At 50.7% G+C, this 17,727-nt stretch overlaps 4 protein-coding genes across 5 annotated transcripts; 1 reads left to right on the top strand and 3 right to left on the bottom strand.

Moving 5' to 3' along the window:
- Positions 1-78: 78 nt before the first annotated feature.
- PRB1_2 (proteinase B) lies at positions 79-2,579 on the bottom strand. Its single transcript, XM_007812534.2, has 2 exons — positions 1,764-2,579; positions 79-1,669 (listed from the first exon to the last, which is right to left on the bottom strand). The coding sequence occupies exons 1-2, from the start codon at positions 2,136-2,138 to the stop codon at positions 443-445; spliced, it is 1,602 nt and encodes a 533-aa protein (XP_007810725.1). The 5' UTR covers positions 2,139-2,579; the 3' UTR covers positions 79-442.
- Positions 2,580-3,337: 758 nt separating this feature from the next.
- On the bottom strand, positions 3,338-3,721 carry J3458_020966 (uncharacterized protein; the record flags this gene model as incomplete). The annotated part of the gene is made up of 1 exon (XM_066122330.1): positions 3,338-3,721. One exon carries the CDS (start codon positions 3,719-3,721, stop codon positions 3,338-3,340), a length of 384 nt encoding a protein of 127 aa, XP_065972582.1.
- Positions 3,722-8,186: 4,465 nt separating this feature from the next.
- On the top strand, positions 8,187-17,539 carry BPH1_6 (beige protein-like 1). The gene is made up of 7 exons (XM_066122329.1): positions 8,187-11,182; positions 11,239-11,636; positions 11,685-12,126; positions 12,183-15,611; positions 15,669-15,826; positions 15,877-16,563; positions 16,616-17,539. Exons 1-7 carry the CDS (start codon positions 8,557-8,559, stop codon positions 16,646-16,648), a joined length of 7,773 nt encoding a protein of 2,590 aa, XP_065972581.1. The 5' UTR covers positions 8,187-8,556; the 3' UTR covers positions 16,649-17,539.
- N19M_3 (n19m, NADH-ubiquinone oxidoreductase 9.5 kDa subunit) lies at positions 16,615-17,539 on the bottom strand. Of its 2 annotated transcripts, none has more exons than XM_007812532.2 (2): positions 17,252-17,539; positions 16,615-17,176 (listed from the first exon to the last, which is right to left on the bottom strand). In XM_007812532.2, the coding sequence occupies exons 1-2, from the start codon at positions 17,433-17,435 to the stop codon at positions 17,133-17,135; spliced, it is 228 nt and encodes a 75-aa protein (XP_007810723.1). In that variant the 5' UTR covers positions 17,436-17,539; the 3' UTR covers positions 16,615-17,132. The 2 variants fall into 2 exon arrangements, with proteins under 2 accessions (XP_007810723.1, XP_065972580.1); XM_066122328.1 differs by having other exon boundaries at positions 16,615-17,441; positions 17,507-17,539.
- Positions 17,540-17,727: the final 188 nt, after the last annotated feature.

Raw genomic sequence — 17,727 nt, 5'->3', positions numbered from 1 at the left:
AGAGATGATAAGAAGCGACATCATCAGGTGAACCAGGCGCGACTCCTTCCAGAAGACGACCATTCTTTACCAAGCGATCGTAGCTGACCACACGGGACGTTGATTAGTATCTTGGGCTAACGCTTCGGGGTATGTATCCATCGGGAACCAGGTGCATTCGTGGATCATTACACGTAACCAGGCTTCGCGTGTGCGAGAAGGAAATATATTGGTGCGAAGGTGAGCGATTGTTTACAAAGTTCTGCCTTCTGACGATTGTATAGCAGATTGGAAACATAAAACACAGACACAAAGAAATAATACCATCCAACACTCTACGCCTCAGTACGCATCGCGTTACCCAAAATAAGGACAAACCCGATCCTTATGCTGCATATCATGTGTAATCCCTGCCAAAAAAAATAAAATAAAGTAAAATCTAGTCAAATTGTAAGTCTAGGTCTTACAGGGAGATCTCGGAGATGAAGTGCTCAATCTCCTTATCGACGACGTCGTGGATCTTTGCGACAAACTTCTCCGTTTTGTCGCCCAAGTCCTTAACGCCCTCTGAGACCTTGTTGGAAAGAACCTTCATCTCTTCCTTTACAGCGTTCTCAACCGGCTTCGTCTCAGAAGTCTTGGACTTGCCAGTCCAGCCACCGGCAGCAACAATCTTCGAGTAGTTGCTGCAACCACCACCATTCCAGGCCAGCTTGTTGGGGGTGTCCTTGGGAATGTCAGTCAGGACACCCTGAGTGGAGATCTCAATGAGAGTATCCTTGAGCTGCTTAGGGGTGATTGGGGCGACGGAGAATTCAGAGTCACCAGCTGGCTGGAGAGAGAGATAGTAAGCGAGAAGGCCGCAGATATGAGGAGAGGCCATGGAGGTGCCCGAGATGGTGTTGACAGCAGTCTTGGAGCCGATCCAGGTGGACAGGATGTTTAGACCAGGAGCAAAGATATCAGTACACTTGCCATAGTTGGAGAAGTAGGCACGGCTGTCATCGAAAGCAGAGGCACCGACAGTGACGGGAAGCTCCGCGGCAGCAGGAGAGTAGTTACAGGCATCGGCGTTATCGTTACCGGCAGCGACAGCAAAGTGAATACCAGCCTTGACGGCAGCATTCACTGCAGCGTCCAAAGCCTGTGTCTTACCACCACCAAGAGACATATTGGCGACGGAGCCCTTGAATCCCTTTCGCTTACCGTCTTTGGCAAGCAGGACCTGCTCAACATGGTTGGTGGCAGCGAACTCAACACCCTTGACGACATCGGCCATGGTGCCAGAGCCATTGGAGCGGAGAACCTTGACGGCGTAGACGTTTGCCTTCTTGGCAACACCGTACTTCTTGCCGGCAATGGTTCCAGAGCAGTGAGTACCGTGGCCGTTGCCATCCTCATCGGCATCTCCAGCGGGAATAGTCTTACCCCATTTGGCACGACCCTCAAAGTCGACATGTTCGGTGTTGGTACCAGTATCAATAACGTAAGCATCGACGCCCTCGCCGCCGTCAGCGGCATACAAGTACTTGTTGTAGGTGCCAAAGGAAAGACCCTTGCGATGGGAGACACGGGCAAGGCCCCACGGAGCCTGCCTCTCGGTCTCGGGAGTGCAGTCCTCCTGTGCAGACTCGTCGGAGATGACAGGGCGCAAAATGCGGGCAATAGTATCCTTCTCAACGAACTCGACCTATTCGGCGGGGTTAGATCAGCAATGATTGATTGGCCGACAATGCCGGGTGCATCATGGAGGCTCTACACATGAAAATGGATACCAAACTTACGTCGCGATGATTTCGGACCTTCTCGATGACGGACTCATGGAAGTGACCGGAATAACCCTTGAAGCCGTTGGCAATGTTGTACGTGTGCTTCAAACCGGCAAAAGCCTCCACTGGTGAGGATCCCAGACTTCGCTTGCGGAGTTCCAAACGCTCCTCCTCGCCATCCTTGTGGATGCTCTGAATCCAGCTACGATGGTCGTTGGCCGCGGCTTCGTTGACGTGGTCCTTGAACTTGATGATGTAAGAGTCAGGAACAACTTCGGCGTCGACAGAGCTGAGAATCGGAGCTGATTCCTTGTGGATGGTCTCAATGCTGAATCCCGCCTGAGCAACACCCACCACGGAGAGTGCGACCGCGGCAACGAGAGTGTGCATGATGAGTACGGCGGTACTAATGAGGCTGATGAAGTGATGCAGGTTGTCTTGGTAGAAGCGATAATCGGGCCAGCTACACAAACGCCGAGCGTTGGTCTACCTGCGACACGAACGCAAAACGAAATGCAAGGACAGCCTGAAATGCAATAGAATCAGATTCGGTCCCAAGCCGATGAGAGGAGTCAGGCAGTTGGGGTTGAATGGTAGATGGATGGAGATGGAGATGGAGACGGAAACGAAACAAGAAAGAAGAAGAGGAAGAGAGTCGGAGGAAGACGAAGCACAGTTTGGGGAGGTAGATAAGGTAAGCGCAGCAAGCGAGGTGACATGAACGTTGGCATTGACTCAGGTCACAGTGACCACCCACTGACCAGACAGCAAGTGAACCGGAGAGCATCAGGGTATCAAAGTGACGCATCCATTACTGGACCTGGGGGAGGCCAAGACGAGGGCGTGGGCTAATCTGACCCGAGAGGGACTAGCGCACGACATGGGATCCTTAATGCTGGAGCACGCCGGGGCACGCGGCCTCTGCGGTGGAGTCTGAGCTGGCAAATCTTGACGCCATTGGGACAGCCACTGGCGCAGTGATTGCGCCAGCCAGATGCACCAGATAGCAGCTTGTACACAGCATACGCAGGCCAGGCACAGCAGGTACACGCCAGGCTCACGGTTTCGGAGGAGCGAGCGCACTGGAGCAAGTGGTTCCCGCGGCGATACGAGCGATAGCGACAGGCTGGTCGGGTATGGCGAAAACGGACGGCTTTCTTGCGTGCAACCCCGTCGTGGACGCGATGCACGGCCCAAGCTACCTTCGCATGTCTGGTCCTCAACTTTTGCCCTTTGCTTCATCGTGCCTGAACCTACAGGGCGCCTTCAAAGTGTATTTGCTGCGAGACGGGCAGGCGAAGCACGGAACAATAAGAGGCACCGAAGCGTAACACAGGGGACGGTGCCTGCAGCCTCAGGCCACACACGTCACGCACGTGACCCTGGATGCTTTATTGGACTTGGTAGGGACGGGGCTCTCCGTCCGTACTGTGTACGCCGGCAGTACTCCGACTGGTGCTCGATGACGACGTCAAACGGGCGGATGCCTTGGCCGGCATTCAACCTCGGGCAGTTGCCAGCTGCCGGTCTAGTCGTCAACGCTGCCCTGGACCGCTCAGACTTGGTCGGCAGCCTGGTATTCCTCGAGTTCAGTCCAACATGGAACTGGCATTGTCTCGGATGACCGAGTACTCCGTACCCAAGAAGTGACCAGCGCCAGGCTGGCCAGCCAACCAGTCAACCAGCCAGTCACCTGGTGCCTGACATGAGACAGTCAACGAGTTTCTCCGTGGTTCGTTGCTCCGCCTGCAACCACGGAGCCTTGCCTCCAACGCTCCGAGTCCACCTATGTGGCATGGTGCACTTATCAGGTTCCTATGCTCCGTACGTACCAAGCACCGAAGTGTACAAGTCCATTGATAACCATAAACAATAATAATCATGCCAACAGCCACCGCCTCCTCTCCGGTCGGCGCCAACGACCCTGCATCCGTCTGGTCGATAATGCGGGGAAAATGGGTCCTCTGATTCATGCCACTCCAGCGCTCGTCCTTTTTTCCGTTCACCTTGACATCAAAGCTTGTGTACAGCGGAACGACGGCGATGGCGATGCAACGTCTTCCACACGCACCTGGGGGGGGCGTTGATGTGCTAGCGCTGAGCTTCTGCTACATTTGGCTGATAACCGGTCCTCCTGATCACCATGATCCACCGTCAGGCAGTCCTTTGGCACGTGCCTTTCCGGTGATATGGATCAATGTCTTGGCTAATCATGGATTTTGTCGGTCGGCTCTGCAGTCGACTGTGTGGCCGACATGAAACTTGCTCATATTATGTTACGCCCGCCTACACTGGTGGAAACGTAGGTGCTGCTCCAAGCATGTCAAGCAGAACTCGGGCGCGTCATGTATGAAAGGTCCCCAAAGATACCAGTTCCAGTATTTACCATGCCAAATCCACTGTATGACTTGTTAAGAAATTATAGAAGATTAAATATCATCATCTTATTCGTGATGCATTATTTCTGGGTTTAGCATCGTGGCTTGGGGAGAATTGCTACGACTTGCGCTTGGAGTTTGCGAACAGAGCTTCGTTTCCTCTTCCTTAGTAGGACTTTCATAGCAACCAGCAACACTGAATCCGGCAAGTTGTCAACACGAATACTAAAAAGAGCAACACCTATATTCGCAAGGCATAATGTCAGCGGACGAGAGAAGTGGCCCGTACCCCGCATGTTGACGAAGGGAGGGGGTGTCCTCGGCCGACGATAATGATTTAGCCTTTGGCCTTTGTCAGACACCTCCCGCGGGTATGGCGTTTCTTTGATATCCCATCGCGTGGGTGTGGCATGTGAGACGGTGTCATGTTTGTGATCACGCTCACCTTGAACCTGCTGTATAGCATCTGTGAACCGCATGGGCAGCTTCGGCGGGGATCGCGACAGACCATCTTGTCCAGCGTTTCGATCCGCCTTTGTGACCCGGCGGCCTTGAGCATCTCTGCTCTTTCTCCGTCGTCTTCATGGCTAAGAAGCGCATGCGGCGCCCGCTGAAGTAAAAACGTGCGGCAAAGCGACCGAACAACGTGTGCGCCACTCACCCGCTTCACGACACTACGGGACCTAGACACGCGTCCCGACTGTGCAAAAGACATGAACACTCTCATGGGCCGATAGCCGGCGCAAGGTGTCTCCGCCGTCCTTGGCACTCGGTGTTGTAGGTGTTCTTCCCCGTTGAGTCGCACGCATCTGCGTCGGCCTCGTGTTCGACGCTGTCCAGTGTCTACCAGTCCCAACTCACATATATTCCCCGCAAACGGATTACCGCATCGCCAGCTTGATGGCCTTTTCGAGAGAATTTTGTACCACTTCGCATTCTTCAAAAGATGGCCAGCCAATGTATCCGAGATGCCAAACGATGGCGTACGTCAGGACTCAGGAGGGAGCAACCTTGAGCAGCCTACGTGTCGCCCATCAGTCTAACATCGTGCTTCGATGGGACTATTATGGCGAACCACCTCCTTTCTAATAGCTGCTAAAAGTACTCCTTTCAACACATCAAGACAAAACTTGGACGTTTGTGGAACCACCCTGACCGAGTCTTCCTTCACCGTCTCGATGGCGAGCTGCATCGCAGCCTTGTCGTCCTTCCGAATATCGGGGTCCGCACCACCTTCAAGGAGACATGCGGCTTCTGCTTTCCCCCGTAGAATGGCTAAGCTGAGCGGAGTGCTGACGCCCTTTCTCTGTGCATTCATGTCTACCCCAAGTCATGTGTACGAGGTATTCGATGACGTCGAGGCGACCATTTGGAGCCGCCATATGTAGTGCTGCGGCGCCCTTTGTTTTGGTTAAAGTCGAATCAACTTTGTGGTATTCGTACCGCATTAGGGTTTGGACATCGTCCAAGTGTCCGTTCTGAGCTGCATGAGGGAAGGCGGACGACCCGGTCTTATTTCCGATCGTTAGATCTACTCCATGTTTAAGGAACTCCATCACCTCGACGGCGCCGGCTTCTGCCGCTATCACAAGGGCTATCGGCCCGTAGTTATTTAGCTCACCCACTATATTCCTGTGTGCCCCTCGCGGCCGACGACGGCGGCTGTGTTAGTGAGGCTCGTGATCTGTCTGGTGTAGCGAAGTCCTTGCCCTCCAAGCTCAGGCTTACACTATGCCCCAAAAGAAGGGATGTTACCTCGGAATTTTCTTTGAGGCGGGCGGAACGCCATGTGCCGTGCTGTGGTATAAATGGAGAGCGAGTCTGGATTCACGCCCGCCTCGAGAATCCGTTCGACCATCGCCAGCCCCTGCCCGCCAGCCTCACTTGCAACATGTACCTTTGCTGTTGAGATACTCTCCCTACTATCATTAACAAGCAGCATGATAAACCTTGACCTATTCTAGAGAACGACTAGGTGAAGAGGTTACACCTGGTCTATTCATATCCAAGACAAATATTGCCTCTTCATGGTGGGTAGCCATGCATAGCAGGTCCATGTAGTTCATTAGCTACTTCTTCAGGTGGTGGGTTCGGAACATCTGGCTCGACAAAAGCGCGTCCAACTTCCAAGCCTTTGAGATGTAGTTTCTAGAAAGCCACCTAGGCCTCTTTAGTGACGATCCGGTGGTGGGCTGGTCGGAAATTCCCCCCAATACCAACAAGGACTTGAGTAGCCGCATGCTGCCCGCTCTCGGCAGCTACCTCAAGCGCCTTTAGTTCTCTCTGTGCATCTGTGCATCCCGCTCCACGAAGCACTCCCCTACGGCTACGTGGCCTTCCCGGCTGCAACCCCCTAGGCCAACATGATGTGGGTATGTAGGCTCGCTAGAAATGGGCGGCTCTGGTTCCAGGATATTGCAAGTTTTAGCTCTTTTACTCTCCCACAAAGTTTGAACATCATCGAGATGCCCATACTGAGCTGCTAGTTGCGCCTTCTGGGGGCCAATCTCGCAACCTTCATCCAACAAGCTTTTAATAACCACAGCGAGCCCCAATCGTACCGTTAGGTGAAGAGGCAACTTATTTGGCTGCCATACTGAGCGAGTAACAGCATGGCAGGCTGCCAGCCGCGTTCTTTTGCTACCGAGAGGCACAATTCCAAGTCGTCAGGTGCTGAGATAGGTAAACTATGGTATTCATCCATGATGACTTCGTGCCCTTTCCGACACACTCTGGCTATATGGGGCAGCATCAGGGCTTTCGTCACCTTAGGTCTCTGGAAATCGCATCCTCAAGCCCGATTTTGAGTATCTCGTACGCAGGTTTCTCCAACAGGAAGGAAAAAAACCGCTCGTGTCTCCCTCCTTGGCAGCTTGGTAGAGTGAGCTTGAATTTATTCTCTCTCACTGTCGCTTTGAGACTCAGCTCCGTGGGTCAGGAGCAGTCGCACTGATTTTACGTTGCCATTTTGGGAGCCAAGAAGAGCGCAGCTTTGTTAATTGATAGCATTGGTTTGTTTATTCACGCCTCCTTGTTCACAATGGTGCAGCGTTTTCCTTCCGGCGCAATAGCAAAACTGGACCAAGATTCGTTTACTACATCTGACGCAAACAAGAAGTGTCAGCTATGCTCGGTTCAAGTGACCAGACGGATGCAACCCGGTTGTTCAGGCCAGTTCATAACTTTCCATTCGGTAACGCCACCCTCTTGTACGGAGTTATGAGGATCAAGAATACAATGTGTTGTCGCAAGAACATTGACGAAGTAGTTGCTTTACTAACGACGCTTCGCCGATTATTTGATGTAGGGTAAGGGGAAATAATTTGGAAGTTCAAACTAAATATTAGCTCAGCATTCCGGAATTTATGCGGGACTGCATGCCACGTCGGCTGCTTCTATGATAAGGTCTTGATATTTTATCTCTTGTCAAGTAGCCTGAAGTAAAGCCTCTCATCTTGGATGAAGTATGCCTAATTGCGTGCGTAGCATCATGTTTCTCACACGGCAAAATAATGTGAAGGGATATTTCAGAGCATTCCTAGAGATGAGATAAGATGGAACTTTATGGGAGAATTGCCTTGATGCATTATAGATATTTTCCTTCTGTTAATTGCCATTGCTAGCTTGTTTCTATTTATAGAGTGTCTGGTATTTGTAGGACGTCCAAGGTACCAGCAACTGAGCTTATGATGCGTCGTGAGAAAATCCATGTCAATGAGTCTGGTGTCTAGTGCTATACAACTAAGTACCTAGCTAGGTACTGGATGGCTCGACAAGATTCTGCAGCCCGCCGGCCATAAAGACCCTTCTTTATCCAGGGGCATTTCGAATTTGGGAATGAAGCAAACAGTACTAATGGCATTACCAGTATGGAGCCAAAGAAAAGGGCGGAGTCAGAGACTCAGAGTGGCCTCCTTTATGTGCGGTTATTGCGCCCCATTATCTTGTGGCATAAGGGTGGGGGTGGGGTGTTGGCTCTGCTACAAACATCAAGACTCTTCAGCCACCCCAACAAGGCTGACGACTTGACGCTCAGGCAAGCTCCCACTTTTGGCTCTGACGCGATTATGCGTTACGAACACAAGGATCCATCATTCAAGACCACATCTACCTAAAACCTTTGCTGCTGAGCTATTTCCCCGTCAATTCCAACATTCCGACGAATTCACTCGACTTGCTCCAGCCTCTTCTAGGGCAGGCGCCATTGCCTGTCCGTCTCGACAGCTCCTGCCTCTTGCCACAGCTTGATGAGCCCCGCGCACTGCAGATCCCAGGTGCAGCTCCGAACTTTGGAAGACTTCGACACCCGCCAACATCCAAGGCCTCCTGGCTCTCCCATGCCGCCACTGACCTGCCAAAGCCTGGACCCTTGAACAGGGCTCAGGAGAGCAGAAGGAAAGCATTTGGAATGACCGCGGCGTTCTCGTCAAATGACCATGTCGTCCTATCCTCGTCGTTACCGGTCCTCGACCTCTGCGTCGGCCCCCGTCACATCACAGTCTTTTGAAATCCTGCGCAACCTTCTCGATGGCTTTGCGACTGTCGCATCCTTGACCGCCGACAACGGATACCCCGAGATTGATAAACTACTTCAGCCTTTAAGGGACATACATCAACATGTATCGGCGTCAGGGTCGCCGGCTTTGCAGGACGACTTTCGACACGCCCGCGGCTTTGAGATTCTCCTCGACGTTCTGCGCGTTTTCTCGGGCTTCTACGACCCTCAAAAGCGAAGCCAAGCTGACATGATGTCGCTGTTTAAACTGCTGGGAGCCAGTTTGAACGTCCTGTCTTCGGTATTGCGCAACCACTCTGGTAATAAGAGATTCTTTCGTTATCGCGTCGCCGGCGGCGGATGGGAGGCTCTAGAACAAGTCATTGCTAGTATTGGACTAGGGGGTGCCGAACCTGATCCGTGGGTCAGTTGTCATGTGTTTGGAAAACTGCTTGCATTTGCACTTGACGATGAAGCATTGGATCTACTCTGTCAGTCTATTGCTGAACCATTGCGGCCCGAAGCCGAAACGACGCCGACATCAACCTCTAACGGAGATGGTGACAAGGAGATGCCTCCGTCATACAATGGCGACGATCAGTGGGACCTGGTTCTGGCTCGATCGGCCGAAAACATTGGACCTAATGTGCGAGATGTCGTCAATTCTACTTCCGTGATCCAATTTCCAGAAATTCTTCGACCAGTTGTCAGCTTCTGGATGGCCATACCACGTCAGGCTGACTCGCCTGCGACACCAAGCTCCCTTTTCGTTCTTGAAACGATTCTGTGTGCCATCTCAGACTCAATCTTCAACCGGGCTGCAGTTCATTCGACAGGGGTCCTGTCTCAGTTTCTACATGCGGCTTTTGGTCAGGAAGTGTCTCTGGCCATATCAGAACGTGAACGACTGCTCGCCATTTGCAAATTGCTCATGTTTCTAGGCGTCAACCAGCCTGCGGATACACAATTCCTTCTTGCCGCGTCACGACCTGATGCTGCCGACTTTTGTTTGGAAATGATGTCTAGGTATGCCGGCCCACCGTTCTTTCAGTTCGATCTATCCTTGCATGGCCATTCGTCTCTTGAACTATCTACCCTTGGCCGGCCATTTCCTCCCCAGTCAACTGCTGGCTACACCTTTACAGCATGGATACGGATTGAAAATTTCGATCCTACATCTCACACTACCTTGTTTGGTGTTTTCGATGCTTCTCAAACATGCTTTGTGCTCATGTACCTGGAGCGGGACACCCACAACTTCATACTGCAGACTTCTGTGTATTCGAACAAACCAAGTGTGAGGTTCAAGTCCGTTGCCTTTGGCGAGGGAAAGTGGTATCATATTGCCATTGTGCACCGACGACCCAAGACTATGACGGCTAGCAAGGCGTCTTTGTATGTTAATGGAGAATTCGCAGAGCAAGTTCGTTGCAATTATCCTCTGACGCCACCACTGTCGAATGACCATAACGAGAGCTTCGCATCCTTTAACTCAAGTCATAACAAGACAAATCCGGTTCAGGCTTTTTTGGGAACCCCTTTGGAGTTATCTGGCAAAGTTGGCCCTGGACGGGTTGTCTCAAGATGGTCTCTTGCTTCGGCCCATTTATTTGAAGACGTCCTCAGCGACGACTACTTGGCAGTGCATTACGGACTCGGCCCTAGGTATCAAGGAAATTACCAAGACAGCTTGGGCGGCTTTCAAACCTATGAGACCTCTGCCACCCTTGGTCTGCGCAATGAGATTACCCATCCTGGAAAGGACGAGAATTCAGATATACTGCGCGCGGTTCGAGACAAGGCAAGCACGCTCCTACCAGAGTATAGAATCATGCTGAGCATTCTTCCATCGGCCACGTTCCCAGAAAATGTTCAATATCTTGATACTGGTCTTCTGCGATCTCTTCCGCGCATATCAACTCGAAACCTGTTCCGTACATCGAGCCAAGAAGGCGCACCGTTGGCAATCAATTGTGCTGTACCTAGTCTACCGGATGCATTGTTCAGAGCGCAGGGCATGGCAACATTCCGTGGAACTCCAATCGTTGCTGTCCCATCCTATCTTGACGAGAACCTTTGGCGACTCGCTGGATTCACCCCCCTTGCGCTGAAGCTGTTGGAGCGGGCCACTACTGTGGACGAGACCGTTAGATCCATCGAAATTATGTTTCATTGTATTCGCAAGAGCTGGCGAAACAGTGAAGCCATGGAACGAGACAATGGTTACGGTATACTGGGCATGCTCTTACGAATCAAAGCTGGCTATGGCGCCCAAATCGCTGGTGAACCAGCAGCAGAACGGCTGCTGATATCTAATGAGGATCGAGACAGCTTGTTGTTTCGTATTCTGAGTCTTATTCTTGGCTTTGTTGGCTACAATCATGCAGAACCCATCGACTCTTTCATTGTCAATCCCTTGGCATATCGCATTTTGCTCATTGACCTTGACATTTGGCGGAAATCAACATCCCGAATTCAAGAGCTGTATTATAAGCAATTTCTGACATTTGCAGTAAATAGTAAGCATCACGAGTTTAATAGTCGTAGACTAACACGGATGAGTAAGTCAAATCATTACATTTCCCACGCCATGCACAGCATGCTAACGTTGCTGAAGGAATCGTAAAGCGTCTATTGGATGCTATGAAAGGGGAAGCCGTTTCCGAGGATGTTGTCTCACATTTCATGCTTGCCTTTGAGATACTGGTCAAATCAAACCTGAGCCAGGAGGTCATGCGAGCACTATCACTATTCATTACGTATGCTTTCCACTCTCCGCCGAATTCGAATCCGCGCACTCCCAAGGCCTTGTCTTCAACCCCACGACCAGGCACCCCCGGGACGCCGAAGAAGATTGCGGTGGACTCTATAAGGATGGCCACACCGCCTGCAGGCACCAAATTTCTCTCTAGGCGACAACTTGGAGTGCGGGTGTTGGGCATGTATTCCCGCATTCTCTGCGAAAAGGGAAATATAAATCACATCAAGAAATTCGCAAGGACTGTGACAAACAAGGTGAGCTAGCTTGCACACGTTACAGATCGTTTGCCTAACTATTTTTAGTGGTTACTGTACCTCCTTGCCGACGATGATGCTGAAGTTGTCATGCACGGTTCTAGGATTCTGGCTAGGCTTCTAGTTTCTCATGGCTCTAGTTATACGTCGAAGTTTTCTGGCAAATCCGGCGGGTTCATAATCATGGCTAGTAAACTGAAGCGATTCTGGGCCAACGCCAAGCTGTGGCCCATTTGCTTCAGCATTCTATTTGGCTACGATGCTGCCAACATCAGCCTGGAACAAGCCGTTGATCCCTCTTCGCTGCTCACCCTCTTCTCTAAGAGAAAAGTTGCATATCCGGAATCACTAGTGATTATAACGTCAATGCTTCAACACGGGTTGAGGGATGTGATGAACCGCCTGGATGAGAGCGATTCACAGACCAAGGGTGGTGATGTCAGTGACTCCGGGGCCAAAGCGACAAACCTCTTTCCAGTAGAACATAAGAGTGAGTGCGTGCAAGTATATGCAGATTAATGGATGATGAACTTACTCGTGCTGTAGTGACAAACCCACAGAAAGTTGACAGCTCACTGTCTGATGAAGATGTGCTACTTGGCGTGATCCGTTTTTTGCTGGACTTGCAAGAACGATCTGCTGACTTCCGAGACTTTGTCATTTCTTCAGAATGGATGCGAATGCTGCTCACCGCAGTCTATCCGTGTATCGTGAGCACTGACGCGGTCACGCCAGACGTTGAACTGAACTCTCGAGATTCGGCTTTGACATTTGAAGGTAGTGATGTCATTATTCGACCTATTGGAAGGGGCTCTGCTCCAGCACCGATCGTGAGGACCACCAGTGTGGATGTGTTACCGTCGCCTCAGTCAACTCCTCCTAAAGGCACACCGCTGCGACGAGCCTCATCATTTGTGCTTCTTACAGCCCAGCAAGCGAGCTCGGCAGACCAGGCACACCTGGAGCTACATTCACGGCAGCCGAATGACTCCAGTGGCCAAAATTCTGGTGGACAAGTCTTCGACGGAATGTTAGAGCTTGTTCTCCGAGTATTCTTGGACCAAGTCTGGAATAGGAAGGACTTCTCCGGATTTTCCCTCTTTGCCAAGGTTCCTCCTGGTTTTCAAGAGCACCAAGCGTATTTTGAGTCCTACCTTTTGAGAAAGATTTTAGGGCAACTTACGAACAGAATTCACGCCAACCAAAAGTCACTTTGTGAACCTCGCCTATTGACCAATATCTCTCGGTTCTGTTCTCAAATGTCCGAAGCCATCTTCGAGGGCTGGTTTATCGACGGGGCCGAGGTTGCAATTGATTTTATTGGTTCTATCCTAGAATATCTTCAGCGACCGGATATTTCCAACCTGAAGAGTGTTCGCTTGTGCAGCCAGGCAGTATCTACGGTTCGAAGTTGCCTGCTCAGAATCGTACTCCTGAAGCTTTCGGACTTGGAAAACGCTCAAGTCACGGAAAGAGAGGCCAAGGACTTTATGAACATGCTCGGATATTGGCAGATGTCTATCCTTGCGTGTTTTGACAACGACGATGATTACTTCAGACTCTTTTGGTATCAGCTGTACATGAAGCTTATTGATGGCAAAACATCGATCAGGATTGCAGCGGCTAACCTTCTCAGAATCATCATGGTACAAAAGCCAGACGAATCGGCCGCCCTCATTCGTTCATGCATCACTCCCGACCAGAGACAGCTATCGCGAGATTTTCAAAAGCTGACAGAAGTGGATGATGAGACTTTTGTTCTATGGGTGGACAAACACCGACCATCGCTTGATAGACTGTTCTTTGGAAACATTGCCAAGACATGGGAAGATTTTGTGATTGTTGAGAATCAACGCACGGCGGAGAGTGCTAGAAGTAGGCTCTCCAAGCGCAAGCACAAGCTCAAAGTTTGGTACTCTGATGGCGTCAATGCCAGCAAGACACTTCTTAATCATGACGTTGGCAACACCGCCTGGATGAAGAGCATATTTAACTCGGAGTACTTCAAGTATCAGAGGCTCCTGCAAGACCAACAAGATGACATGGCCTATTTGGGAGCCGCGTATCGCAAGATGGAGAAGGATTTGAGACGGCCTGGCGCGGTTTTCAGCGAACCTACTCCGTTGAAGTGGAAGCTCGATAGAACCGAAGGTCGAAATCGTATGCGGTTGCGACTTCTGCCAGATACGTCTGGAATAGATGAGAAGTACCAGTCCAAGGGAAAGGCAATAGAGGCTGCATCAGTCCCTCTCCGGGTTAACTCGGCCATTAGCTCTACACCACCGACCAATACGCCTAGCCGCTCGTTGTCGTCCACCAATCTCGCTGGTGGGAACGGCGCGGCAGCGACAGTCGAACCCGACTCTGTGTCGGACAAACAAGAAGGCGGATTCGTCGCCGAGGATGACTTTGAGCTGGTGGACGACCCCAATGAGCCAATTGACGGGGAGGATACTTTTGAGGACAAGAACAGAAAGGTCATGAGGCGATTGGAACACGGAGATCAGGTTCAGGCTGCTTACAACATGTCTCGAATCACTGGCTTAGAAGCCTGCGAAGGCATTCTTATTGTCGGTAAAGATGCCCTATACATGATGGACAATGTATTTCAGTGTGCAAGCGGAGATATTGTCAATGTCTGGCAAGCACCACCAGAAGAGCGAGATCCATTCACCATGGTTGTTACCGGGACCAAGACGCTCGAGAAGCGCCAAACTGCTGGCATGCGTGATCAAGATTCACGCCATTGGAAGTGGCATGATGTCATCAGCTTCTCCAAACGACGATTCCTGTTCCGAGACGTCGCGATTGAAATCTTTTTCACTGATGGCCGTAGTTATTTGCTTACGATGATTAACTCTGCTGTTCGAGACACTGTGTACGGCAAGTTACTGCATAAGGCGCCGCACACGAGCACGGCTAATGCCTTGCCAAATCCGGAAGACGCCTGGAGGCTCGAAGCACTCAAGACGGTTGACGAGTCTCCCCAAGGATTTGGTGCAGGTTTAGGTTCCAGAATCGGGACGCTTTTCAACTCTTCGCCATCGAACCCAATTGTGAAGCGATGGCAAAGGGGCGAAGTATCCAACTTTCACTACCTTATGATGGTTAATACCATGGCAGGCAGGACTTTCAACGACTTGACACAATATCCAGTGTTTCCATGGATCCTTGCGGACTATACGAGTGAGGACTTGGACCTTGAAGACCCGGCAACATTTCGAGATTTGTCAAAGCCCATGGGCGCTCAAACCCAAGCGCGAGTTCCTGGGTTTGTTGAGACGTATAGTGCGCTCAAGGAGATCGGTCAAACACCATTTCATTATGGTACTCATTATTCGTCTGCAATGATTGTCAGCTCTTACCTTATTCGACTTCCTCCATTCGTGCAGTCGTATCTTCTTGTTCAAGGAGATAGTTTTGATCATGCAGACCGGCTGTTCCAATCAGTTGCTGACGCTTGGGCATCTGCCTCGTCTAAGAACAAGACCGACGTCCGAGAGCTTATTCCTGAGTTCTTCTGCCTCCCTGAATTCCTGACAAATATCAATGGATATGATTTCGGTCGTAAGCAAAGCACCGGTGTCCAGGTCGATCACGTCAAACTTCCACCGTGGGCCAAGGGAGACCCGAAGATATTCATTGCGAAGCACCGGGAGGCATTGGAGAGCCCGTATGTGAGCGAAAACTTGCATCTTTGGATTGATCTCGTCTTCGGATGTAAGCAACGAGGGGAGGCAGCTGTGGAAAATCTCAATGTGTTCCACCATCTCTCGTACGCTGGCGCAAGCGACTTGGATCGCATCACGGATGCAAATGAAAGAGCTATAACAGCTGGTGTTATTCATAATTTCGGGCAGACGCCTCATCAAGTGTTTAACAAGCCCCATCCGGCTCGGGAATACACGCAATGCCCGACAAGACGACTGGATACATCTATTTTCTCCTTGACATCTCTACCCCGGCCCCTGTTAGGTGAGCAATTCCTCGGCATGAATCCAACGAGATATTGGAAACTAATTTTTGCATCAGAGAGCCATGAACGTGTATCTAGTTTGATATACGCCCAAAAACTCGACCGGCTGTTATGCGCATCGGCATTCCGCTTGAATTTTGCACCGTATGATAAGTTTTTGGAGTGGGGATATGCAGATAACAGCATCCGCTTCTTCTTCAGCGACAATCGCAAGGTATGCTCCTTCCGCATAGATGCAGCGTTTATATACTAACCTATCGCCAGCCTGCTGGATTATTTGAGAATCTTCACACCGGACAGATTTCATGCGCTTGCTTTGCAGACTCCAAAACGCTAATTACTGCAGGTGAAGACTGTGTTGTATCAGTCTACACGGTACATACATCTGTTGGCAAACCTGTAGAACTTGTTCCACGATCCAGCGTGTTTGGTCACAAGACTCTCGTTACAGCTATGGCTGTTAGCAAAGCTTTTAGTACCTTTGTTACGGCGTCCGCGGATGGACAAGCCTTCCTTTGGGATCTCAACCAGCTCACTTTTATCCGCAAGCTGCCGATAGTGCGGCTTGTAGAGTGTGCTGCTATGAATAATGTTTCTGGAGAAGTCTTATTGTGCTCAGGCCCGAACGTTCTCCTGTACACGCTTAATGGAACGCTCGTCCTAGACCAAAACGTTTGTGGAGAGCAAGATGATTATGTGTATTCTTGTGCATTTTACGAAGGCGCTGGGGATGAGTGGCTGGAGAATTGCATTATTTTCACTGGACACAGCAAGGGACGGGTTAATGTTTGGCGCAAATGTGTTCTTGCGGGCAAGTGGACACTGGAGTTGCTTCGAAGGTTAGACCATATCGACTTTAAGGGTGACACACAGGACAACACGGATGCCGGAATCACTTGTATTACCCCCATGCCCACTTGTCTATACACCGGAGATGAGGACGGAAGAGTGGTAAGTTCCCAACACTCCATCGGGCAGAGCTTGTTGACTAAAAATTACGCAGTATGAATGGAATTTTGGTCGCGGAGACCGATAGAGTCTGGTTCTTCCCAACCGAAAACCAGGTAGAAATCATCGTGATAGCATACTGTCTTTGAGAGAGGACATAACGAAACCTGACGTTAATTAGAAAGGGAGTTTTGACGACCGTTTTATTGCCTCATAGCAAGCCCCCCTTTTTTTTTTTTTTTTTTTTTTTTTTTTTTTTTTGGCACCCTTTTCGCCCTTTTGGGAACATTCTAGATTTGGACAAGGCAGAAAAGATCGCTGAGAGCATAGCCCGGGAAGATATTCAGTGTTGCAGAAAAAGTATTTGCATGCAAGATGTTGATTTAACTAAAAAAAAGTTGAGCCGTAATTTGCGTAGCAGGCGATAATTGCCGCCCTCTGTGCACGTCGATCTCAAAAACGCCGCTGGTTTTGTACACGGTTCACGACGGGTATTTGTCGTGGATATCTAGTGCCACATTCCTACCCCCGATGTTGTCCTTCCGTATTTACCCCTTCTTCTTCTTCTTCTTCTAATCGTCATAGCCTGTCAACTGTTTCCGAGGACCCGTAGGAACTGATACAAATTAGCCTCTATCCTCATGTCCCTATCGCACCGTTCTTGTATTTAGAGCTTCGGAGCCAGTCATACCGGGATATGTAACGGGAATAGGTGCAGGGTCAACATCCCCGAAGTACTTTCGGATCGGAGGCACGATAGGCATGGCGATGGGACCGGCGGCGCCAATGATGACGGACCAGAAAAGCGCGGGTCGTTCACGAGCTGCCCAGCGGCAGTACTTGAGAGGGGTGGACCAGAAGATTGGCGCAGACATGGTGGCCTGTACTCAAGAGAGCGAGGTTAGATCGGTTCGCGGTCTTCGAAGCAGAACACGGGGGTGCGCACTCAATGGATTGAATTGTCGACGGTGAGAAGTACAGGGCTGGCTGGGAAGCAGGCAAATGCTCGGGTGAGGTTGTTCCAATTGGCGATGCGCTGACAAGATCGGAAAAGTTTTCTTCCGCTGCGCCATCTCACACGCCCTGGCGTGGGCGTGACGTGGTCTTGACCTGGGCGGGACACCCCCCCCCACATTGGCCTTGAAGCTCAAAGGCCAGACACAAGGC

This window comes from Metarhizium acridum (assembly GCF_019434415.1).
Source record: "Metarhizium acridum strain ARSEF 324 chromosome Unknown scaffold_577, whole genome shotgun sequence".
In the NCBI taxonomy this organism is placed as follows: domain Eukaryota; kingdom Fungi; phylum Ascomycota; class Sordariomycetes; order Hypocreales; family Clavicipitaceae; genus Metarhizium; species Metarhizium acridum.
This window is presented reverse-complemented; position numbering and strand designations above follow the sequence as displayed.